The sequence below is a fragment of the Neofelis nebulosa genome, chromosome 9 (genome assembly GCF_028018385.1).
Source record: "Neofelis nebulosa isolate mNeoNeb1 chromosome 9, mNeoNeb1.pri, whole genome shotgun sequence".
In the NCBI taxonomy this organism is placed as follows: Eukaryota; Metazoa; Chordata; class Mammalia; order Carnivora; family Felidae; genus Neofelis; species Neofelis nebulosa.
Genome location: NC_080790.1, coordinates 519,892 through 544,969, shown reverse-complemented (window position 1 = coordinate 544,969; position 25,078 = coordinate 519,892). Strand labels below are relative to the sequence as shown.

The 25,078-nt window shown below is 51.5% G+C and overlaps 1 protein-coding gene and 1 long non-coding RNA gene across 5 annotated transcripts; one reads left to right on the top strand and one right to left on the bottom strand.

Annotated features, from left to right (window-relative positions):
• Positions 1-12,706: 12,706 nt before the first annotated feature.
• Positions 12,707-18,336, bottom strand: LOC131484271 (uncharacterized). The gene is made up of 2 exons (XR_009248122.1): positions 17,987-18,336; positions 12,707-17,893 (listed from the first exon to the last, which is right to left on the bottom strand). It is a non-coding gene; the product is annotated as an uncharacterized LOC131484271 (long non-coding RNA).
• A 346-nt stretch (positions 18,337-18,682) lies between these two features.
• On the top strand, positions 18,683-24,647 carry TMEM18 (transmembrane protein 18). Of its 4 annotated transcripts, none has more exons than XM_058682377.1 (5): positions 18,683-18,830; positions 19,895-20,012; positions 21,623-21,677; positions 24,185-24,278; positions 24,368-24,647. In XM_058682377.1, the coding sequence occupies exons 1-5, from the start codon at positions 18,774-18,776 to the stop codon at positions 24,455-24,457; spliced, it is 414 nt and encodes a 137-aa protein (XP_058538360.1). In that variant the 5' UTR covers positions 18,683-18,773; the 3' UTR covers positions 24,458-24,647. The 4 variants fall into 4 exon arrangements, with proteins under 4 accessions (XP_058538360.1, XP_058538359.1, XP_058538358.1 ...); XM_058682376.1 differs by having other exon boundaries at positions 18,688-18,830; positions 19,892-20,012; XM_058682375.1 differs by lacking the exon at positions 18,683-18,830 and adding an exon at positions 18,920-19,111.
• The last annotated feature ends 431 nt before the right edge of the window (positions 24,648-25,078 follow it).

Here is a 25,078-nt window from a genome sequence, read left to right as displayed (position 1 = left end):
ACCTGAGTAAAGGGACAAATAAGTCATAATTTGTGTCAGTGTCCCGGAGTGAATGCCCCCACGACTTCCTGCCCAGATCAGGACACCTAAGTGTTCCATGTGCCCCCAGCCCAGAGGTGGAAGCCGCGTGCCCCTTCATACCAGGTTACATGCACCTTTCTTGAGGTGGATGTGTGTGTGTGTGTGTGTGTGTGTGTGTGTGGTTTCTTTGGTGCAACAATATGCTTCTGATACTCATATGTGTTGTGTATAGCAGTTGGGACTTTTTGCCACATATTAGGTTATTGTATAAACACATGGCAGCAGTGAGGAAAAGACCGTCAAAACCAAAGAAGACAATGTGTGAGGGCAACCGCCCTCCTGCTCCCTGCCCCTGTGGGTCTGGCTCCTTGCACAGCTTGTCGAGTGGAATCGTGCCACGTTTATCCTTCCAGGATGGGGTTGTTCATTTAGGTAGGACTTCACCTTTCTTTTTTTTTTTTTTTTTAACGTTTATTTATTTTTGAGACAGAGAGAGACAGAACATGAATGGGGGAGGGCCAGAGAGAGAGGGAGACACAGAATCTGAAGCAGGCTCCAGGCTCTGAGCTGTCAGCACAGAGCCCGATGCAGGGCTGGAACTCACAGAGCGCAAGATCATGACCTGAGCCGAAGTCAGATGCTTAACCAACTGAGCCACCCAGGCGCCCCAGGACTTCACCTTTCATCCATGTCAGAAGAAATGGCAGGATTTCTTTCTTTTTTTAATTTATTTTATTTTTATTTTATTTAAAAAAAAATTTTTTTTTTAATTTATTTTTGGGACAGAGAGAGACAGAGCATGAACGGGGGAGGGGCAGAGAGAGAGGGAGACACAGAATCGGAAACAGGCTCCAGGCTCCGAGCCATCAGCCCAGAGCCTGACGCGGGGCTCGAACTCACGGACCGCGAGATCGTGACCTGGCTGAAGTCGGACGCTTAACCGACTGCACCACCCAGGCACCCCTGATTTCTTTCTTTTTTAAAGCTGGATTATATCCCATTGTGTGTGTGCACTGCGTTTCCTTTGTCTATCCAGCCATCGACGAACACCTAGGTTGCTTCTGAGTCTCGGCTGTTGTGAGTAATACTGCTCTGAAATGGGGGTGGAGGTGCCCCTTCGTCTTTGAGACCCAGACCTCAGTTCTTGAGAAATTCCCAGAGGTGGGATTGCTGGATTGTGTGGTCGTCACTTCCATTCTTGAGGAACCTTCATACTGTTTTCACAGCCCTGGCCACCTTTACATCCCCCTCAGCAGTGCGTGGGGCTCTCATTTCACCACTTCCCGCCAACACGTTCGTAATAGCCACCCTAATACGTGTGAGGTGACATTTCATTGTGCTTTTGGTTTTCCACACCCTGATGATCAATGATGTTGAGCATCTTTTAATATATTTCTTGGCCACATATCTGCCTCTTTGGAGAAATGTCTATTCAAGTCTTTTGGCCATTTGTCAATCAGTCAATGTTTTGCTGTGGGTGTTCCTTACATATTTTGGAGATCAACCACTTAGCAAATGCATGGTTTGCAAAAATTCTGTCTGACGTCATGGGTTGTCTTCTCACTGTGCGGGTCGTTTCTGTCATTTTGGTTTGCATTTTCATTTTCCTGAAGGGTAGCGGCATTTAGCAACTTTTCATATATTTATTGGTCATTTGGAGATTCCCGTCATAAACTTCCCACTCACGTATCTTTCTTTTTTATTTTTGATAGTCTTTTCCTTACTGATGTATATATATTAGTATTATCACCGGTGTAATGATTCCTTGGTAGTTATATGTATTGCAAATATTTTCTGCTCCTCTGTGGCTTACTTTTTAAAAACTCTTAATGGGGTCTTTGGTAAATAGAAGTTCTTCTTTCATTATAAGCAGAGCTTTTTAAAATCCCGTTTAAAGACTGTTTTGCTACCCGAGTAACAAAGGAGAATCTCTGCACGGTATCTTCCAGAAGCTGGGTCGTTCCCCTGTTTAGATTTATGGTGCCTCTAGATTTGAGTTTCTCACTAAGTATTCCCAGTCGACCCAGCACCATTCGCTGAAAAGACTTGCCTCTCCCATTGTTGTAGCACGTCGCTTGTGTGTCTGAGCAAGTGTCCTTCTTCCTGGGGCTGGACCGCCATGACCTGTCTGCCTCACACGGCCCCGGGCTGCTCCGCTCTGCTGGGCTCTCTTGCCAGCAAATCTTGGTATCGGGTAGCGTAGACTTTCTGCTACTCCCGGCCCTTCTGTTTCCAGGTGCGTTTTAGGTTATCGAGTGTCTTGTCGCCAAACAAAAGCATCTGCTCGGATTTAGGGAGAATTCTCATTCTCAGTACATCGCTTCCTCCGATCCAAGAAAATAGTATATCCGTCTAGGTAGCTAGGCCTCCGTTCACTCCTCTCAATAATGTTTTAATCGTTTTGGTGTAGAGGCCTTACACATATTGACACGTGCTTCCTAGGTATTTGGTGATTTTTGATGCTATAGTAAATGGTATCACGTAAAAAATGTACTTTCTGTTAGTCAATTGCTGGTAAGTAGGAAAGGTTTCTGTGTATCGACATTGTGTACAGAGAGTCTGTCTAACCAACCTGCTGAATCTAACAGCTTATGGAATATTTCTTACATAAGCATATGTCATTTATAAGTAGAGACACATTTCTTTCTTTTTTTTTTTTTTCAACTTTTTTTTTTTTTTTAATTTATTTTTGGGACAGAGAGAGACAGAGCATGAACGGGGGAGGGGCAGAGAGAGAGGGAGACACAGAATCGGAAACAGGCTCCAGGCTCCGAGCCATCAGCCCAGAGCTTGACGCGGGGCTCGAACACACGGACCGCGAGATCGTGACCTGGCTGAAGTCGGACGCTTAACCGACTGCGCCACCCAGGCGCCCCTATTTCTTTACCTCAAATACTCTTACCGTTTATTTTTTGGCTTATTTCACCGACAAGTAACTCCTACAGCTAGAGAGGGGATGATTCTGTCCAGCGGGAGGCTGACCCGCGGGCAGAGGGCACTGATGGCCCAAGCTCTTGGCTCGGTCGGTGCCGCGAGACGAGGAGCATCCTTACACAGCTGTGGAGGAGACTTTCTGTGACTGACTCTCCCAAGTGAAAACGTGGGAACTTTGCCGGGAAACAGGTCCTGGCAGGAGAGAACACCTGAGCTGGTACCACTCAGAATTCTAACCGAACGTGCTTTTTTATGCCACGGTGAATTCAAAGTAGATAGACGAGCCCCAGTTCATCGGTACTCTGGGTGAGAAGCAAGTGTAATGAGATAAAATAAGAAATCCTCCTCCCTCGTAAACAATGTGGATTCCATTAGGGAGGGGGGCGTAGCGGATTACAGGGAAAAAGCAGCCTGGTCCTCCCCAGAAACGAGTGGAAGTGCGGGCTGAGGGGGGGTTGTGATTCACAGCTGCTGCTGCGGTCAGCGCCCCCATGACACGGCTGAAGGTTCCTGCTTAATGAAAACTCTTTCCAGCCGTGTGGGGGAGAGATTATTCGGATGGGCTGGACTCTGAAAATGATGAAATTGAATTTAGTATACATTTATGGAGGTTAAAGGAGATAAAAATATGCTCTCCTAAGTTATAGGGGACAGCGCAATTTTTAAATCAAGAGAAAGAGAAGTTCTTACCTTTCTCACGTCCCTGAAGTTCAGTTTTAGATTCTCAGTAAAGGTAATTACAACACACGTTCACACTCATCCCATAGGTAAAATATCACATGATAGGAAACAAAGTAAAAACAAAGTAAAAAACAAAGTAAAAACAGACTCTGTGTAGGCTAGCGGAAAAGACACACCAAACCAATGTTTATTTTTAAATTTATTAAACATTTTTTTTTAATGTTTATTCATTTTTGAGACAGAGGGAGACAGAGTGCGAGTGGAGGAGGGGCAGAGAGAGAGGGAGACACAGAATCCGAAGCAGGCTGCAGGCTCCAAGCTGTCAGCACAGAACCCGACGCAGGGCTTGAACCCACGAACCGCGAGATCATGACCTGAGCCAACGTCGGACACCCAACCCACTGAGCCACCCAGGCGCCCCCAAACCAATGTTCATTTAGCGAAAATGTTGCTTAAAACATCGAGCTACCTCACGCAGCGTGGAGCAGATTTTTGAACGGTTTCGTTTTGTGCACTGGTTTTATTTTATTTATATTTTAACAGCTGTCATTTTAGCGTCGTCCCAGTGAGACAGGACACCTGTAAGCCCAGGACGGAGCACACTCGGAAGAAACGCATCAATCCACTGGTGGATCTGATCCAACCACCAAGACAGCAGCAAACTGAGCAACCAGTGACAACGTTTAGGTCTTGTTAAGGGGTTTCCCACAGCCAGGACTTACCCTGGAGCACATTAGGTTTCAACACGGTGTCATTTAGTCACAGTTAAGGAAAAGGCAGAAGCCCTAAAAACACCTACCTGTAGATTTTTCTTCTGGATGAAGTCAGTGTTCTCTGCGCATCCGACCTACTTCTCTGCCTTCTCCTCTCCAGCCTCCTCCTGCTTGCTGACAAGCAGCAAGTCTTTTGACTTTTAAGCTAAAGAAAGTACTGAATACTCACCACAAGATTTTAAGATGATCATGGAGGGTTTCATAAGGAAATCTTACTAGAAAAATAATGGAAATGAAGTGCAAAGTATATTCAAATATCAAAATGAAAGGCAAATAAGAAAGGTAATAGTCTTGTTAAAATTCTAAATCGGAATAATATATTTTTAATTTTTTTATTTAAAGTTTTTTATTTTTGAGAGAGGGAGAGAGAAAGTGTGCAAGTGAGGGGAGGAGCACAGGGTGAGGGACAGAGGATCCCAAGCAGGCTCCGGGCTGTCAGCACAGAGCCCGATGCGGGGCTCAAACTCACGAGATCGCGACTGGAGCAGAGATCAAGGGTCGGACGCTTAACCAACCGAGCCACCCAGGCGCCCCTGGAATAATACGTTTTTAAAGTTTTTATTTAAAGAAATAAATTACTATCTACTTGTTCAGTCTGCACTCCTGCTGCCTTACCGTCTCTGTTTTCCACGTTCGATTGTGCTGTTTCCCCACCGTGTGGATGGACGGCTACGGCTGGAACATCTCCAGGTTACTTTGGGTTGCTCTCCCCGCATTAGCTACAGTTTCTTACCTCCAGGTATAGTGTAGGAGTGATCTTCTCTCCCAGGGAAAGGGATGACTGCCGGGCTGGTGAGTTCTTTCTGCAGAGCCGAGTGTCACAGCCAAGTTCTAACCACAAGACACAGTGCCCTCTTTGCCCAGCGGGCTGAAACTTTTCATTTCACTCCTCATTTACACATCCCCGCACGGCATCCACCGAATAGAAAAGCCTGTAAATTCTTAGGAAATCAACACATTTCAGTTGTTTTCACAAGTGAGGGGCTGGCGGTGTGCCCACAGGAAAGGTTCCCACGTCCACTATCTGGAAAGATGCATCGTAACAGCAAATCCGAGCGAAAGATGGAGGAAATAATATTGACATTTAAGCTCCAGGAACCAGGAAACGGAGCCCATCTTCTCAATCTCTGGGTGCCACGGGCCCTTTAGCTAAAGATGTAGACTTTTTCTGCAGAGAAACCGTATGTAAACAGAACTGAGAAAGAGACGTGTGAGCGATTTCCAGAGCTTTCTGGGCCTGCGGAGGCCCCCATGGGTGTCACCTGCACAAACCCTGTGGGTCACAAAAAGAGAAAGGTGTCTGCAATTGGCCTTTTGATTAACCGACCGATTCTTTCTGTCTAAATGTGTTGTTAATCTTTTCTGCCTCCACATAATCAAATTCAAGCTGCTGTCAAAGGAAAACACACCGCCGTGCAGAATTACGTGCGGGTTTCTGTGTGGAGGGGGTTGATGAGTGAAAACAAACCTTGTCTTCTGTTCACCGTTGATTTAGGTTCTAGGTTCGATAATACATTTGTCTTTTTATGATATTCCTTAGGATCTGTTGATACTCAGCAGCTGTAATGACAAAATCTGTGATAACAGAAGTGTCATGTTTCTAGGTAATTATGTGATTTTAACACAATAATTGAAGAGAGTTAAGATGACCACTCCTGGATCGGGCCATCTGAAAGACTGAGGGGCCTCCAGTCTCCCACTGGCGCCAGAAGTTTCCATGAGCAGCGGCCAGGGCAGAGCAGGGACAGAAAACCAGAGGACAGCGGCACAGGGCTCGGGGGGCAGACACGGATGCCAGTGCCCAGGGTGACCGGGCCGGAACTGCCGGACTTTCTCCCCGAGACCGCTGCTGCCTTCTGTCACGGTGTGGACACACGGGGTCTCACCTTTAACCCATCACTTCTCTTTCCTCTTTCTTGGATTAAACTCTATTAACAAAGGAGTGTCTTGAAATTTTGTTCCTTTCTTCCTTCTGAGAATGTCTTTCAGGACTCGCTCCAAAAATAAGGACGATTCAGTGGGAAGAATGTTTGGAGACTCACAGAGGAGTAGAAAATCTCGTACTGGTGAATATTTCATAACTGTGCGAAAGGAAAGAGTGTGTTTCTCTTCGTGCGGACTTAGGTTAATTCGAATGCCGCAGATCAAGCTGTGTGTAAATGTTTCAGAAATCTTCCGTCTCCCTTTCTCTCCCTTCTTCCCACCATCACCTATGAGTGAAGCCCTGGAGGCTTGTTTTCGGAGCAGGCGGTGGCGTGGCTCCATCAGCCTTCCGTGTATCCTGTGGCCCGAATCCAGACCTAAAGCAACCGTGGGCAAAGCTGCTTGTCCCCACCGCAGACTGCGCAGGAAAGAGGGAAGGATCTCTGGAGAAAGGAGAACCCTTAGTGCAGCTTGCAAACGGGAAGCAGCAGCCCAGCGGGAGGTGGCAGGGACAACAGGGCTGAAGGAACCCTCTCACACTGACGCTGTGTCCTGCTCGGGGGAGCCGAACCCGACACATAGAGACCCAAGGCTCGTGTCTGCAGGAAAACCAAACCGCAAAGGTGACGGATACCTTCCAAATAACGCCCCGTGGCGGTCACGCTTTGAGTTTGTGTGTTTGCTTCTTTGCCTACGTTCATTGGTCCTATGTAAAAAAATACAGACTTGAGAATAAAATAAAATAGAAACTCGCACATGGCGTCCTCTGATGCCTTGGCGTTTCCGAAGGGGAAGCTTTAAATGGACCCCCATGCCCTCTGCATGGGACACAGCACAAGTTATTTGTAAAATGAGTCGCTGAACTGATTTGGTCTCTAGGTTCCATAAAGCTATAAAATTGTCTGTATTACTGTATTTTACATATTTTTTGACTTTTTATTTTTTAGAGAGAGTGCACGTGCAACTGGGGGAAGGGGACAGAGGGAGAGAGAGAGAATCCCAAGCAGGCTCCACATTTAGCACAGAGCCTGACGTGGGGCTCGATCCCACGACCCTGGGACCTGAGCTGAAAACGAGTCAGACGCTCAACTGAGCCACCCAGGTGCCCCTGCATTCTTGTATTTTAAATAACATCTGCTAAGAAGGATAAACTTTAAGAGTGGCTCTGCTGTGTGAGATGCAAAACTAAGAAATGAAATCAAGGTATTCGGGGCATTCCCAAACCTTTTTATGTCTGTTTTTTTCTTTATTTTTTCCCCACACCTTCTAAGTTTTTGCAGGAATAGTTCTTTTTTTTTTTTTCATGAAATTTATTGTCAAATTAGTTTCCATACAACACCCAGTGCTCATCCCAAAAGGTGCCCTCCTCAATACCCATCACCCACCCTCCCCTCCCTCCCACCCCCCATGGGAATAGTTCTTCTAAAAGTGGTCACTGTTGTCATACTTCATTTAACTCCCCGAATTAGTGGACCTTTCCAAATCCTCTGTTGTATTTTGCTGTGGCCCACAGGGTTCTGGACACTCAAAGCCTGTGTGTGTGTTCCCCACAGGCAGTTAAAGTCTTATGAAAAGTAAGCCGTGTTTACCCCCAACCAAGTTCATAAGGTTTTGCTCGTTATTGTACTTATATTACTTAACTGAACTGAATATGAGGATTCATGATGTAAGCGGATTGCTTTGGAAAGGCTGGTAAATGTGAGTCTGTTGGGACTGATGAAAAAGCAAAAATTAATCAATAAATACATAACTTAGAAATATCCTGCGCTTAGTTTTGCAAATTTCCTTAAAATCACACCCAACTTTAAATTGGAAATCTTCAAGATGCATTGTGGGTAATAAGCAATAAGTGAGAAAGGCTGTTTTTTTTTTCCAATGTGTATTTATTTTTGAGAGAAAGAGACAGCGTGAGTGTGGGAGGAGCAGAGAGAGAGGGAGACACAGAATCGGAAGCAGGCTCCATTCTCCGAGCACAGGGCCCAATGCGGGGCTTGGACCCACGAGCCGTGAGATCCTGACCTGAGTGAAGTCGGACGCTCAACTGACTGAGCCCCTCAGGTGCCCCACAGAAAGGCTATTCTTTTTTTTTTTTTTTAACGTTTATTTATTTTTGAGACAGAGAGAGACAGAGCATGAATGGGGGAGGGGCAGAGAGAGAGGGAGACACAGAACTGGAAGCAGGCTCCAGGCTCTGAGCCATCAGCCCAGAGCCCGACGCGGGGCTCCAACTCACGGACCGTGAGATCGTGACCTGAGCTGAAGTCGGACGCTTAACCGACTGAGCCACCCAGGTGCCCCTAGAAAGGCTATTCTTAAGCATGGTCCAGAATCCATATCAAAGGACAGGTCCTGTACCCTCTTTTACACGTTGGCCACCCAGGTAGGTGGCTCCTGGCATTGAGGAGACAGGTGGGAAGAGGCATTGCAGTAACTGGGGGACCACTGTCCTCCTGGCATTCACTTGTCAGGCAGAAAGAAGGCCTCACACTGGGCCGGAGGCAGGACCTTCAAGGCAGCGATCACAAACCCTCAAAACAATCAGCGAAAGACACTGTTCTCCACATTCACTCACAAACGAGACTCGGGCAACTAAAAACTAACAATCCCAAGGCCATGCAGCTAGTAGGGAAAACAAATCATACTAAAATCCAGTTTTCTCTGATTTAAATCTATTTTCTTTCCACTATTCCAGATGCTTACAATTAGAAAGGACTGGACAGGGAAGCGTGTCCTTGGCCCTGTGTCGAACGCCCCGTGGTGGCCGTTAAGGGCTGAGCTGTGTCTCCACAGATCCATATGGTGGGTCCCAACCCCCAGAGCCTCAAACGTGATGATATTTGAAGACATGGTCTTTAACTAAGGTAAAATGAGCTCATCAGGGTGAGATCTAATCCACACAACTGGTGTCCTCATAAGAAGAGGTTTGAGCCCTGACACCACAGAGGGCAGACCAGGTGAGCACAGGCCCAGGAGAGAAGCCTCAGAGGAACCAGCCCCAAAACCTTGACCTTGGACTCCAGCCTCCAACACTGTGAGACGATAAACTTGTGTCGTTCAATCTCCACGTCTGTACTATCACCACGGCAGCCGAGCTAACTCATGCCACGTGCAGAATGTTACCCAGAAAACCACCTGACGACCCTCAGGGAAGGACCAGATGTTCCACGCGAGGGCAACCATCATAAACTCTCAGTCCAAATGCCACAGGAGACCCCGATGTAAACTCATCACCTTGCATCAGGTTGTGGTTTCACACCACCGAGTAGGCGTCCCGTGTGCACCTGCTCCGTGTGCAGGCCGACCTCGGCAGTCTCCCAGTCAGCCCCTCCCAGAGGCTCCCCCCCCCCCCCACCCCAGGCTCAGAAGGAATCACCTGCTGATTCTTGCTTAGAGTCATAAGCAGCCTTTTGACGGGCTTTTGTCTCTTTCTTTGGTACCAGGACAAGAGCAGACCCCCTGCGTGAAGAGGTGAATGATTCCCTACGGGATGTCTCCGGGGCCGTCAATGTGTCTGATGACTGGAGGTGGAAATCCGGTTTGACAACTGCATGCAAAGCTCTGTTGTAGTTGTCTAGAATCTTAGAAACAAGTTGGTGATGATCCCACAAGATCCTGAGCAGCACGGGAAGTGCACAGCTGTCACCCTGCTGGACCACTAGGGGACCGCCCACAGCATGGAGGCAGTGCTGCTCGGGCCCTGGGGCATGTCGCCATGGCAACACGGGGATACCCCTGCCGGAGGTCCCCTTGTGGGGCGAGGGTGCCGGGCTGGTGTGGGGTGGGGGCTGAGATCCCTGCTTCCACAACCCTACTGTAGTCCCCACGGCGAGCAGGAGCGTTGCTTTGGAAGCCCGGGACTTTTCCAACCCACCTCGACAGGTCAGGAGAGCAAATCTGCGTGTGAACATCCGGTGCCACAGAAGGAAAGTGGCCACAAGGTGGCGGGCCAACTCCTGTTCCCAAGCAGCTCTTTACTGACGGAACCCTCTGTGCCCATCCCGGCAGCCCCACCACGGCCGAGAAGAAGGTGACCAGACAGCCCAAACACCATTGCAAGCAGGTGAAAGAGTGGTCTGGAAGAGTTTGCTGAGACATGAATTCAGAGACTAGAAGGCTCTGTCTGAGCAAGGGAATCAGGTATCGAGTCAATGGTTTATTACTTTCTGGAGAGAAAAATCATCTCTTAACACGAAGAATTCTCAATCTAGAAGAGGGAGGAAATTAGGTTTGGTCTGACGGGGAAAACATCTAAGATAGTTTACACTGGAGAATCCTGTGTAAATCCTGACTGGCAGTCACTCTCCTCCCTGGAGTCTGCTGGCTCACTGCAAAATGGACAAGGTAGCAAACACATAGCACAGAACGGGGCTGGGGTGTCAGGGGCAGGAACTCCCGTCCCCTTCAAGGCTCTGTGAGCTGGGTGACAGTCAAATACATGAGGTAGGTCAACAGGAGAAAATCAAAGTTAATGCCAAACATAACGGGAACCCACCCTGATGTGAAATTCCAAAGACAGTGAGGCAACCGGAAGCTTCCGTGAGCTCAGGGGAGGGAGAGGTGCTGGGACACAAAGAGGAGGAAGGACATTAGCAGGAAGGTGACAGGAGATGCTTGGGAATAAAGGTGCCCATTACGCAGGTGGGTTTCCTGGGTGAAGAGGAGCCTGTTAATAGCTCTCTTCCTGTAGGGCAGGCAGTTGAGGGCAGGGGAAGAGCTTTTCCTGAATCTGCTGGGTTTTGATTGCCTTTAACTCCAAGTAGGCTTCGTGCCAAAGTGACCCATCGGAGTGGCCTCGCCTCGGCCTCTACAGGAGCACCACTTAAAAGTGGTGTCAGGATAGGGGCACCTGAGTGGCTCAGTTAAGCGTCCGACTTCCGCTCAGGTCACGATCTCACGGTCCGTGAGTTCGAGCCCCACATCACGGCTCTGGGCTGAAAGCTCAGAGCCTGGAGCCCGCTTTGGATTCCGTGTCTCCCTCTGTCTGCCCCTCCCCTGCTTGCACTCTGTCTCTTGCATTGTCTCAAAAATAAATGAACATTAAAAAAAAAAGTGGTGTCAGGATAGCACTTCTGCAGGTAGTGGCCAAGCCTGCTGCTGTTACAACAGTGTCCTTCAAGTTAAAACTGCAAACTGAACTAAATCTGGAAAGTGACCTCCTGAAGGCCTGGAGGACGATGGGACGCACAGACTGTGGGAGAGAACGGCAGTGCATGGGGGAAGAAGCAGGTTTCTCGTAGGGACTTTGGTTTTCGGGTAAGGCCTTCCCTGCTGGCAGGGAATCCTCAGTCTTCCCTGCCTGAAGACACAGAGGACACATCCACGGAGTGATGGCTGCCCACAAGGAGGGAGGGATGCAGAGGCGGGCACCCCAAATTCAGTGCATGTACTGTGCCCCGGGTTCTGGCTGGTGCCTGAGCTCTGCACAAAGCATGCTGCAAGCAGCCCGTCTAAGGATGATGAACCCAACTAAGAATTCAGCTTCTGCACAAAAGGGTTTGCAGCTTGTGGGGAAATAGGTTCAAGAATTCTTTATACTTACATAAATGGGTTAGAAAACCATGGGGCAGAAAGCCGCCACCACGGGGTGAAAGCGCCTGAGGTTAGCTAGCGAGACATTGTACTGGGATCATGAGTAACTTGTTGGATCACCTGCAGGAAATTACTTTCCCTCTGGTGCCAGTATGCTTTGATCACAAACTCCTCTTGCCCCCGCTTTGCTTCTTACACACATAGGTTAATGATTACTGTCTGATTGTTTTCTCCACGTTCACGTGTGTAAGATCTTGTTTTCTTCACATTCAGCACGTGGGTAGCATCTAGTGCGCTCCATAAATCCAGAGACGAAACCCCTGTTCAGGCTCTTATCTTCTCCCAGACATTAGCCTCTCTTGTATTCAATTTTGCATCTGCTCTCTTGCTGGACGAGAGAGAACTCCAGACTCATAGTCTTCAACAGCAGTTTGTCAAACTGATTTAATGCCTTTATTTGTTTAAGTCACTAATCTTTGGAAGAAATAACAGAACCCATACCTATGTTATGCACAATGTCCAATAGGTCCTACAAAACTACCCCAAAATCAAAGAAACAGGAAACGTGCCCTACACACTGGAGAAGACAGAAGGACTCCTCTGTTGTAGTTTGAGTTAACTGCTGTGTTTACATTTCACCATGGAGATCAGGGCTCATCAAGCCCGGGGCCAGCTCTCATATACCCCATTTTGTACAGCCTGCAAACTAAGCATACCTCTGTAATCCTGGGACGTCTAGCATATACATTCGTCTGTCATTTCAGGAGAGAAGAGACAAAGAATAGGACAGGGATATTGGTGGGAATGGTGCCTGAAAAGTGTAAATATTTGGTTAAAAACAGATATAACTCAGAGAATTAAGTTTATTGAGCCAAAAGAAATACAAATACAGATAAAATGAATCTTAGGCACATCATCGTCCATCTGGTGAAACCAAGAGAAAATCCTCAAAACAGGAGTATGGCACAGTAGCCACAGAAAACCTGCACGCGGAAGGACAGCTGGCTCCGGTGAGAAGCTACGGTCGGAAGACAGCAGGGCTGCTCCAGAGCGCTCACGGAAAGACAAGGTCACGTGCAAAAATCAATGTGCCGCAAAAATAGCCTTCAAACGAAGACCAAATGAAAGCATCCCCAGACAGGGAAACTAAGGAAATAGCAACAGACCCATATGGCATGAAATGCTAAAGGAAATTCTTTAGCCTCAGAGAAAATAATACAGCACAAAAATGTGAATCTCCAGAAAGGGGTGAAGAGCTTTGGAAATGGTAAATGCTGGGCAAGTTTAAAAGACATTTCCTGTAGGTTTTGTAGATACATCTGATGCATTCTACTGTACTTTATTTTACTTTCTCCCAGTGTTTACGATGCATGTAGATAAGGTTGAGCCTCAGATAAAGTTCAGTAGTAGAGACTGTGTGTGTGTGAGGGCAGGGGGCCCGCACAGGACAGAGCCCAGCGGTAGGCACCCCCCAGGGCTGGCTGATGTTGGACCAAGGTGGAAAGGCAATCAAATGGGGGAAAGAAAGCATTTTTTAGTAAATAGTTCTGGAATAATTGCATATCAAGGAAAACATGAACTTGACCCTTCCTCATTCACCCATTTCACAAAAGTTAATTTGAGATGGCTCATCGACATTTAAAGTTTTATGTGAAAATACAGGATCCTTGTGGTATGAGGTAGGCAAACGTTTCTTAGGCCACAGAAAGCAATGAACATGTTAAAAAATGATAAAGTAACTTTGCCAAAATTGAAAATATTTGTTCATTGAAGATTCTGTAAGACTATGAATAGACAAGCTCCTGATCAGGAGAAAACATTCACAAAACATAGATCTAATAAACAACTAGTGTGCAAAACATATTTTTTTAATCTTATACCTAATAATAAAAAGAAAAAAACAACCCAGTAAAAAATGGAGTAAATATTTAAATAGAAACTTTACCAAAGAAGATATATAAATTGCCAATAAGCATATGAACCAGAATTCACTTACTAGTTATCTGGAAAATGCAAGTTAAGACACAGCAAGTGTGGCGATGGCACCTCCAGCAGGACCAGCACCAGGAGGGGGACCCTGGGGGGCGGGCTCCTGTCAGGAGAATCACGCTGAATGTACACCCAGCCTACCAGCCCATATCTCACTCTAGGTGTTGAACAAAACAAAAGGGAAAAGGATAAAGAATCAGGCAGTGGTGTGAACCTGTGAACGCTGGGCTGGGTCACTGCCACCTTGACCCTGCAAAGAGCACCCTCTGTCCTCAGGCCTCCCCGCCCCCCACAACCAGCCTGCGAGCCATCAACTCTCCCACTTGCTGTCCCAGCTGATCTGTCTTCTCACTGAGTCTTCGACGTGTCCCCAGTTTTGTTTTGTGTTTTAGAGTGAGAGCGTGAGTGGGGAAGGGGCAGAGAGAGGGAGGGAGAGAATCCCAAGCAGGCTCCCAGTTGTGACACAGGGCTCAGTCTCATGAACCCCGAGATCATGACCTGAGCCGAAATCAGGTGTCAGATGCCTAAGCGACTGAGCCCCCCGGGTGCCCCTAGTTTATCATCTTAAAAGCTGGAGAAACAGCTAGTTGACAGAGGTAAAAATCAAAAGATGCTTTTGCCCCTCCCAATTTAAAAAGCCATTCTATGATTTGGCCACTGCTTTCATAACGATGTCAAGCAACGGGGAACATGAATGTAGACAGGGGGGTCTGCGGCCAAGGCTCAGGGCCATGCTTCCTGCTCTAGGTCCAGAGAACGTTGCTCTGCCAGAGGGAGAGGAGATTTCCACAACCTACAATCAAGAAAGTCCCAGCTAATAGGATCCCAGAGGTTGCATTTAAAGGGTGGAAAGGATGTAAGAAGCACAGGAAGGTGTGCGTACTGTGCCCAGGAACTCATGGAGTGACAGCTGGAGGGTGGGGACGTCGTGCATCGAGCGCGGAGGACATTCGCCTGGGGGAGACCACACGCGTACTGAGGTTTCTGAAAAACATGAGTGGTTACCGACCGCCGCCCATTGCACCCCCTGCCTTACGTATTTTCTGTTGCTGCTCTAACAAACTGCCCCAAACTTAGCGGCTTAACAAATGCATCTTACATTTTTGGGAGTCAAAACTCTGAAACAGGTCTCACTGGGTTGAAATCAAAGTGTTGGCAGGGCTGGTTCCGCTCGGAGTCTCCCGGGGAGATGATTCTGCTGCCTTCCAGCCTCCGGAGGCACCTGCGTGCCGGGCTCTTCTCCCCCCGCACACTAGCCATGGCCGGTTGCCTCGCTCCCTACATGAAGGCAGCTGTGCAGTGACTGTAATCCCATGTGCCACCTACACTCCCCTCCTCTGTGTGAGGGAACACGCTCATCATTTCCAGAAATGAGGGTGGGGGCGTCTTTGGGATTCTAGAAGTAAATTGTGGTATAAAGTGGACGTTCAGGAAATGCAGAGTGGATGAGACACAGACGTGTAAATGGACACAGTGATTTTAAACACTGCCATCTAAATACAGATGTGGCATTTATAGCCTTACTGAGAAACAGTTTGAGAATCTGTCCCTGCACATGGAGAGCAGTGGGCCTTGAATGAGAAATACTGGCCTGTAAGAGTCAGGCCAGTCTCCACAGAGCACACACACTTACATTACCTGGTTAATGTTCAAATTCCCTAATATTCTCCACGAGACGCCTTTCACTTCAACCCAGAGCAAGAACTTACAGCTCCTTATATTCGTTAACAAATTTCATCCTTACCTGTGTCTGAACACATGGTTTCCTTTGCCAGCAATGTTCTTTTCCTTCTACCCAGCTTACCAGAGGAGTCTCCACTCAATCTTCAGAGGTCAGCCCTGCACGTGCCCCCGCCTGGTGACGCTTCCTGCAGGCAGTTTCCTTCGGCACCATCACAGCACGTGTCTCCCATGGCGTGGACCGCCTTTTGGCCTGGTGGTGGTCCACCATCTGGTCCAGGGCCTGCCCCATTAGCCAATGGCCAGGCTATGAATGACTAGACAAACGTCCCCTGAGTGTCCACTATGTGCCAGAAACCATTGTGGGAAGTGCCTCCACACTTTCCATAAACCCAGAGCCAGCCACTGATGGCATGTGACAGATTTGCAATCAAGAGGCATCAGGCACACACATCAGAAAAGCCAAGAGGGAGGTTTAGACTAATGTCTGTGTCACCATGGGCCTCATCCCAGGACATCAGCAGAGCCTGGTCATCTGGCTCTGGCTTCTTACAGACGAGCTGTTAGAGAGCACGTCAAATACCCAAATACCATGTTAGTGTGGCCTAATTTTTAACCATGGTTCAGTGATCTTATCTGTTTTGGGTCGACAATATACAATCAAAAATACAGAGGGAAAATCCCCAAACATAACATTGCACTTGTGTGTTTACTACTAGCCAAGATAAAATTTGAAGAAATTCTATAGAAACCTCATGGGGCTCGAGGAACACAGTCCCTTCCATATGCTGTACAATGAGGCTTCCCAAACATGTTCTGGAAAACTGCTGCTTTAGTACCTGCTGGCTCAGGAATAAGGTGGGGGTGGGAGGGGACGTCTTCAACTAATAATGTGTCATTATGGATTCAATTTTCCCAAGAGAAGACAGTGCCTTAATTTGTTTCCTCAGCTCTTCCCTCCTTGTCTGCGGACACAAGAAGCCCTCCCGGGAGTGCACTTGCATGCGTAGTCCTGAGGGTCTGCACACAAACACAGATTCCAGAAGATCGTCATCTCCGACTGAATGAGCTGTCGCTACAGATGTGTTTGGCGCTCTGGTCACAGACATTTTCACGGACAACCTACTAGGTATCAGATGTGCTGAGGGTGTCAAACAATCAGACAGATAAGACGGGACCAGGCCCTGGAGCGGCTCAGTCAGTGAGAAGGACAGAAACGCGTCAAACCAAGTAGCACAGTTTGGTGTGGTTGTGACCCATGTGGTCACCACTTCCCGAGCACTGAGGTAGGGACGCATCAGTGGAATATTGAAAATGTCAAGTGAAGGTGAGATATAAAATTTGCTGGATTTAATCCATAAGGCTTTCGTTGTCCATAATTATGGAGTTCTCGGAAGCCTGTCGTTAAATGACTGCAATTTTACACCTGCATTCTATGAGAGAAGAATCGATAAGAACAGATTCGGCTACCCCATAATGCTCGGGAAAAAAAACCAAACTAGTTCTCCGTCTAAAATTAAAGGTGTAGAGTAAAGCCTCTCAGTTCAACAACTGTGAACACTCGAAAATTGATTTTGTTGAAAACACGGAAAAGGTGTTCAGGCTCCGCCAGCAGGACCGAGGCAAGGCGGCGTGCTGCCACCTGCTGGCGCCTGATTAAAATGCGATTCGACCGGGTCCCCGCAGGGGTCTGTTCCAGCCCGGCCGGCAGTAACTCCGGGGAAGGAGGGGCGGGGCGGAGGGCACACAGGGTCACCTCCTGGGGAGATGTAGTCCCAGAACCGGAAAGGCAGTTCTGTGTTGAACACACTGTTAGGGATCCCACCTCCAGGATCACGATGCGAGTGGGATTTTGACTCGGTGCAGGGTAAGCTGAGTGCCCCCTGACGATTCCGGGCAAAGGTTAGAAAGTGTCTGAAAAGGGAGCGCAGCGGCAGCGGCAGCGGAGCGGGGAGCAGGGAGAACACCTAAGAAGCAGGAGCACAGAGCGTTCAAAGCAGGCGGGACTTGGCCTAGCAGGTGTTCTTCGAGGTCTCTGGGCGGAGTGGAAAGCGTGGGAGGAGGGCGCGGGAGCGTGCACACCCCACGACCCTTGCGGCCGGGACCCGCGGGACCTGCGGGGTCACCGGACGCCGTTTCGGACGCTGCAGCAGCCCGGCTTAAACCGGAGCGCGGCCCTCTGGGTTCAGTGTCGGTTTGATTCCGCCGCTCAGGAATGCACCTGCCGGGAAGCCATCTCCTCGCGTCCTTTGGCGCCGCCTTGCTCCCGCACGAGCCCCAGAGGCGGGGCCCTGCGCACTGCGCGTCCTCGCTCCACTCCACCCAGACGGCGGGCACTGTCTCCGCACGTGGCAGTCCCGGTCCTGCGGTCACACGGTCGCCTTCCGGGTAGGTCCGCGGGCGGCCGCACACACACCCTGTCTCACCCGCTCCTGCTACCGCGTGCCCGCGCTCACCTATTAACCGCGGGTCCCGAGTCCGTCCCTGAGGCGCAGGGCTCTGGACACCCCGGTTAACGAACAGCGACCCGAATGCACCTGTAAGCGGAGGGTAGGCAGGGCGTCCCCAGGGCCTTCTCAACTGCGGTCGCCCACAGGTAGCATCCCCCTCACCCGGCTTGTTAGAAAGGTGGAACGTTCGGCACCCCCAGGTGTACTCAGACCCCACGTACATATGGGCCCAGGTGATGTGTGCGCACGCACAAGGTTATCTGCCAGAAAAAGTGGGTCCCTCCCAGACCCTGTCCCCCTCGGTTCCCCGGAAGCGCGGATACTCTCCCCTCGGTCCCCCGGGAGCGCTGACACCGTCCTCATGGTCCCCCGGGAGCGCGGGCACTGCCCCCCCCTCGGTCCCCCGGGAGCGCGGACACCGTCCCCCCTCGGTCCCTCGGGGCCGGCGTCGGAAGCAGGCAGAGACGCCCACTCGCCCCCCGGTTCTCGAGAGCGCCACTGGGTTGAAGGTCTGAGAACTAAAGACGCTCTCGTGCCCTCTCGCCTCTCGGCCCTCTTGGGAAAACACTCTGGGAACCTAGTTACAATTTCAACATTAGATTTAAAGCCATAGAAAACCGCGAGATGTGAACCTGGCACCGGGCACGGGAGATATCGCGAGACAGCTGGGTCCGAGCAGATTTCGCGACAAGTGGAAATCCCGCGAGAGGGGACGCCGGAGGCGTTCCCTGTGGTAACCTACTGGGGTGGGGACAGGAGACGGTGGTGGTGAGGGTGGGCCTTTCCGGGGACGATGCCGTCCGCCTTCTCGGTCAGCTCTTTCCCCGTCAGCATTCCCGCCGTGATCACGGTAACTCGCTGCCTTTTAGGTCGCCAGCTTGGGTGATGGTTGGTGGGGGTGGGGGGGGGCAGTACGGGTTTGTTCGCATCCGCCACGGACGCCGACGACACCGGATGGAGCGGGGGCGGGGCCTGGTGGGGCGGACCGATCCTGGGCGGGGCCTGGTGGTGGGCGGGACGTTTCGGGGCGGACCTGGCGGGGACTTTTGGGCGGCCCTGGGCCCCAGGTGTGGACGCACCGCCGGTAGAGGTGGTGGGGGGACCGCTCCCCCAGCGCAGTGGGAGCTCCAGGTGCTGCTCTTGCGCTGTTCTGGACGCCCCCCCTCGCTCCCTTCCCTTTGCCCCCTCCGCACATTGATGGGGACGGGTAGCTTGTGGGCAGTTTACCTTTCGGGGCGTGCAGAAGCGGCAGGGGACACTTAGTCCTGAGGGCTCTGCAGTGTCCTGATGCAGTTCCCGGCCTGGTTTGCTGGGGGCGGGGCTAAGGGCAGGGCTTGGGGGTGAGCTTGCAGGGGAGATCTAGACGAAGGGTAAATCCGAGCATGGTTGGGGTGGGGGGATACGAGCATCTGGGGGTGTGGACATGCCCACCCTCCGGTTGAGGAGACCTCACATGTCAGTGCTATTTGGCGGCCTGGCAGAAAGGTCGGAGGAAATCTAGCAAATTGGGATGGCTCAGATTTCCCAAGGCCTTGAGTGCTAGTCTCAGGAACTCTGTTCTTGCTTGTCATGGGACGATGATCCTCAGAAGCCTTAAAACATGATTTTATTCAGGCCACAGAAGGGGAAATCCGTGGTGCCTCAGTTCTGCGTGCTCAGACATTAAAGCAGTGACATTTCTCTTTAATGTCTGCGGGTGGCTGCGATGCAGTCGGTTCCCGTCACCCTCCTCCCCTTCCTTCCCCAACACCTGCTTCTGGGAGGCCTGTGGGGGAAGGGCCCTGGACGCCCCGGCCAGCAGCCCCAGGAGCGCTGGCAGTGAGGGACCGCTGGCCTCCCTGACCCAGGAGACGCGACGCCTGGCCCCCACGTGAGTTGACGGTGATGAGTTTCTAGCGATGTGTCTTGCAGCAGACGGACTGGGCGGAGCCGTGGCTCATGGGGCTGGCCGTCTTCCACGTGCTGTGTCTGCTGCTCACGTGTCTCTCAGCCCAGAGGTATAAACTACAGGTCGGGCATTTCCTCTGCTTAGGTGAGTAGAATGCACGAATTCTGTGACCCAGATTGCCGTGTGACGTGACCAGGTGCAGGGTGGGACGTGTCAGTAAGAGAGCGTCCTAGGGAGAGAGGGAAGCGGTGCGTTGGCGTCGCAGAAGTCGTCCTGCAGCGCAAGGGATGAGCGGAGGCCCTGCTTCCTGCTGTCACGTGCTGTCACGGGCGTGTGTGCCCCTGGGCCCGCACGAGGTGGTGGGCAGCACCGGCTCCGCTACGCAGTTTCGGACGGAGGTGCGTTGCTGCCGCCCGTGATCCGGACGAGGCAGCAAACCAGCGGAGCTCCGGGACGGGGCCTCGTGCGAGGTGCGGGGGCAGCGCGTAGACCGGGGTGTGCAGGGCCTGCAGGAGGGAGCCACGCAGCAGGGGTGCGGCGCGAGGGCCCCAGTGAACTCCCTGCTGCGAGGACAGCTTGTGCACGGGCCCTGGGGCGGGTCCCTCGGAGAAAGACGCCGGCCTGATCACGTGAGCGGACATGCGAGGAAAACTTAGCAACTCAAGAACTGTGTTGGGTTTCTTATTTTTGAGGGTGAAGAGGGGAGGACTTTGCACACGTGGGGGCAACAGACAGACAGTGTTCTACGTGTGTGTACATCTTCGGTGATTCCTTTGACTCTCAGACCCGCACAGATTGACTTTATTCAGGGCGGTGTTATTTGCCGCATTTTTACAAGTGAGACACGGAGGGGCTCCCTGCCCCCCAAGTCACTCAGCCCCTGGGTGGCACCGCCGAGGTTCATTACCTGGTCAGCTGTCAGAGATGGTGTCATTCCGCCGCCTTCCGTGTCTCAGCCTTTCCCCCGCTTTTCTCCTTTTCCCTTGGCTTTCTTGATGTGCCTCGTTGGGTCCAATCCGGAGGGAGGAGTCCAGAGGTTCTAAAGCCATGGTGTCTTCCGTTTTGTGACTTGGGTCAAGGACGGGAAGGTTTTTCCCATTTTAATTTACCTGAGAACTGAAAGCATCAGACTTTGCGGTTTGCCGCGTCCCGCCGTGTAGTTTTCACGCAGGAACGGTGGCAGCACACAGTGCTGAGCGAGCTCCGGGTCCGGGGTTGAATAGCCGCGTGCTTCTGCGTCCCGGGTTCCGGGAGGGTCTCGGTCTCTACTCAGGTAGGCTGGGGGGCATCGGATTCCTGCTGCGGCTGCCAGAACCTCTGGGCCTGTCTCTAGCTGGCTGTCCCGTGTGTCCCCGCGGGGTGGCAGTGTGACGGTGAAAGGCACCTGGTCTCGCAGCTCTGGGCGTTCTGTGACTGGGTCACCGTGACCGGGTCCTGTCGGAGCGCGGGCGCAGGCACACGTGTGCGCACGTGGTTTGCAGGGGCAGACCTGCTTCCGGTCTCTGCACGGCTCAGCGGCTCTGCACTGAGACCTTCCCGTGTTTCCGTCAAGGGGAGGTGTCCTACCTGTAGTGTGCAAGCGTTACGGTCTTACCTCACACTGTCTCTAAAATAGGAAGTCCATCTCTCGTCCAATTCTTGCTATTCTCTTACATTTATGTTAAATATACCATTGCAAACAGCATGTTTAATTCTGTAAAGATGGGTGATCAATCGTCATCCGGATCCTGACACGTGGTTTCTCTCTCTTCCAGTGATTCTAGTTTATTGTGCCGAGTACATCAACGAAGTAGCAGCAATGAACTGGAGGTAGGCCGACGCCCTGTGCATGTTGACCGTACTGGGGAGTGGCACTCTAGAGCGGTCTGTGCAGTGGGAGCATTGCACGCCGACCACAAGACTCCGGGAGCCGCAAGAGAAAACGAGTCGCTGAAGGCCCCAGGGGCCCAAGTGCTTCTGCTCCGATAGGTTTAGGTCAGAGGAACGGCTTATCAGACAGTTTAGGATTTGAAGATTGGTTGATACGGTTCATGACAGCGGGCGACAGTTCAAGGGGCTGTTTGAGGTAGCTCTATTTGCAGAGTAGAGAAAGTGGCATTTTAGAGAGAATTCGGTCCATGCGTGGTCAGGGCGGTGGGTGATGTGCTCTGAGACCTCTCTGCCCTCCCTGGACCTGCCGTGTCCTCTCGAGGCCTCGGGATGTCCTCCTGGCATAAACCCCCGGCCGCCCTCCAGTGATCGCAGCTCCACCCCCTTGCCTGCGGCCTCCCTGGAGCCCCACCTCCTCCCTCTCCACCACAGCTCCTGCCAGCCTCTGTTCCCCGGGGTGTGGAGACCCGCGGGGCATCACCAGCCGTCACTGCCCTCTGCTTGTCCTCTGCCCCCGTTTCCGGCTCTCACATCATCCTGCCTGAGTGTCAGGCCCTGTGTCTGGGTGCAGCTCAGCACCGGCACCCACATGTGTGAGTGAGACACAGCTGTGCAAACCTAGGGCCTTCATCTGGGACCCTCACACGTGTGTCTAGATGTGGCTTTCAAACAACGGTCCACAGGCCGTATCTTGCCCACTGGTTTTATGTGGCCTGTGAGCTAAAAATGGTCTTGCTTTTCTAAGTGCTAAAACATTTACATTTCTTCAATGCGAAAGAAAAAAAAGAAAAACTACTAGACTCTCAGCAAAAAGGGGTTGAAGACCTTGCCTCTTGGCCCGGGAAGCATGAATGTGTGCCATTTGGCGCTTTCCAGGAGGTTGCGGAAAGCCACCCTAGGTGACCGTGCACGTTCCATCCCACCTGCGTTATACCTGCTGTCTCTCCAGCCCCCACACGTCCTTGCTCGTCGGGTCCTGAGGACCTGGAAGAAGCTGTGTCTTCAGGGAATGGCTGTGGCCCCAGCACCTGCTCCTGGCTGCCCTCTGAACCCATCTCAGCCAGACGTACTGAGAAAATCCCCACTTTTCAATGTAAAACAGGGCCCCTTGGGCCTCCCCTGTCTGGACCCTTCACGATGAGACTTGGAAGATGGTCACTGTCCCCTTGGGCCCGCTCCCCACCTTGTAGTGGAAACGCTGTTGTTCATGACACGGTGGGGCGCGTGGGGCCTGGCCCACCGCCAGTCCGCGGGTTACTTGACCTCAGCCTCCCTCCCCCTGAACCACCTGCTCGCGGGTTTCCAGGACGCCAGGCTGCCAGTCTCCTCTCTCAGGATGTCCCTCCTTCCGCTCTCTGCCTTCCTCCTGTGCCGAGGGCAGCTGCCCCAGCCGCTGGAGGTCTGATGACCATCAGGAGAGCAGCGCTTCACACTTGGCCCCCATCCAGAGCTGACCCCAGGCACGGTGCTCCACTCTGTACTGGCGCTTCTCCTCCCAGTGACTTTGGCCAGAGACCTCACTCGCCACGCAGATTCCTCCCGAGGTCCTTGACCTTGGAAACAAACCACGAGCGCGGCTCTGTCCCTCACCTCCGGCGCCCATCCCCATGCCTCCCGAGCAGTGGCCTGCTTCCCCAGGCGCCAGCCCCTCCTCGACCTAGGCCTCGGCACAGCCACGGCAGCCACGGCCACAGGCTGGCCACGGCTGGGCCCTGGTGGCTCCCCCGGGTCCCTGCTGGAGTGTCGGGAGCCTTCCTGCAGCCCACGTGCAACTCCATGCTCCTTGGCTTCATTTTTCTCCGGAAAAATATAAGCTCTAAGCTTACAGTGTAAGCTCTAAGCTCTGCCTCCCCTGTTCTCAGCCGTGACGCCAGGGCTGCTGGCTGGCTCCTTGGTGACTCACTGAGCTAACAGGTTGTTAGATGCTTTATAAACGGTCGTCCTGCATATCACTGGTGGCCGCAGACGAGCCCCAGGATACAACCAGTCTCTGCCTGGGGGCAGCTTGAGGGACCCAGCCTGCTGGTGAGAGTTCGAGCAGAGAGCCGGCTGGCACCGTCTCAGAGTATCTCTGGAGCGCGTGCAGCCTGTGACGCCTTCTGGCCCACGGAAGGCACAGCACGTCCCAAGTGACGTCAAACTCGCCGTTAACCAGAGCGCACAAGCGTTTACTTTGCCCGGCAAATCCGAGGGTTGATTGCTGTTGCCCCCACCGCCCTCTTCCCCAGGCCCCGGGGCTCCTGCCTTCTTCGCCGCGGGCCCGCTGCACGTTCCCTGATGGGGCCCAGTAGGAGCGAGCTGGGAAGGGCTGAGGGTGGGTTCGGTTGTGGGGCAGGCGGTGGAGCCTTAGTCGAGGTAAGAGGCTCTCCAGGAGCCTTACGTTAGGGAGTATCGCTAAGGACGTTGTTCCGTTATGCCAAGTAACTTTTAATTTCTTCCTGAAACAGGTCATTTTCAAAATACCAGTATTTCGATTCACGGGGGATGTTCATTTCTCTAGTGTTTTCAGCACCGCTGCTGCTCAATGCCATGATCATTGTGGTATGTGTGTTACAGCTTTCTGAGTTCTAGTGTTGTTGATGGATGTGTGTTTTCCAATTCTAAACGTGTCTCAAAATCATTGTTTTTAGATTATGTGGGTCCGAAAGACTTTGAATGTAATGACTGACCTGAAAACGTTACAGGAGAAGAGAAGAGGAAGGAAGAGAAAAGAAGAGTAACACTGGAACAGTTGTGTTGGTTTTCTTATGGACGTTGTTTTCCTCTGTTGTGTCAAGAGTTAAAGTGCGCATCGGAGGCGTCCTTACTCGGCCACTCACGTTTGTGCAGAGGGTTCTTTTATCGTGACATCCGTGTTGTAGGACACACTTTAAAACTGGTTTTTAAAATAAACACTAGTCTCCTGTTCCATCTGGGTGCTGGTTAGCCCTGGATCGACCCAGGATGTTGGCGTCTTACTGTTAAAGTGTGTAAATCAGTAGTGTCTGTGCATAGTTCGCCGAGTTGTCACCTGTACGGTTAGTATTCATTGTAAAGCGTTGAAGCAACGTACACACTTTGAAGCAGATGATAAACGGTGCTGTCCGTGCAACGGCACCATCACCCCCTGCATGCGCTGCTTCCCAGGCTGCGGCCCAGCTGGTTCTCCGTGGAGGGGATGTGGCAAAGTTGGTGACATTCTGGGTTGTCACTGGAGGGCTGGAGCCTAGGGTGGTCCCGAGCTAGGGATGATCTGACCCGGCACGTTAGCAGTGCCAGGATTGAGAAGCCCTGGGCTGGAGCAGTCTGTACGTGAGACCCTGGGAGCAAGGTCCTGAAAAGAGTCAGGCTTGTGAGCGCAG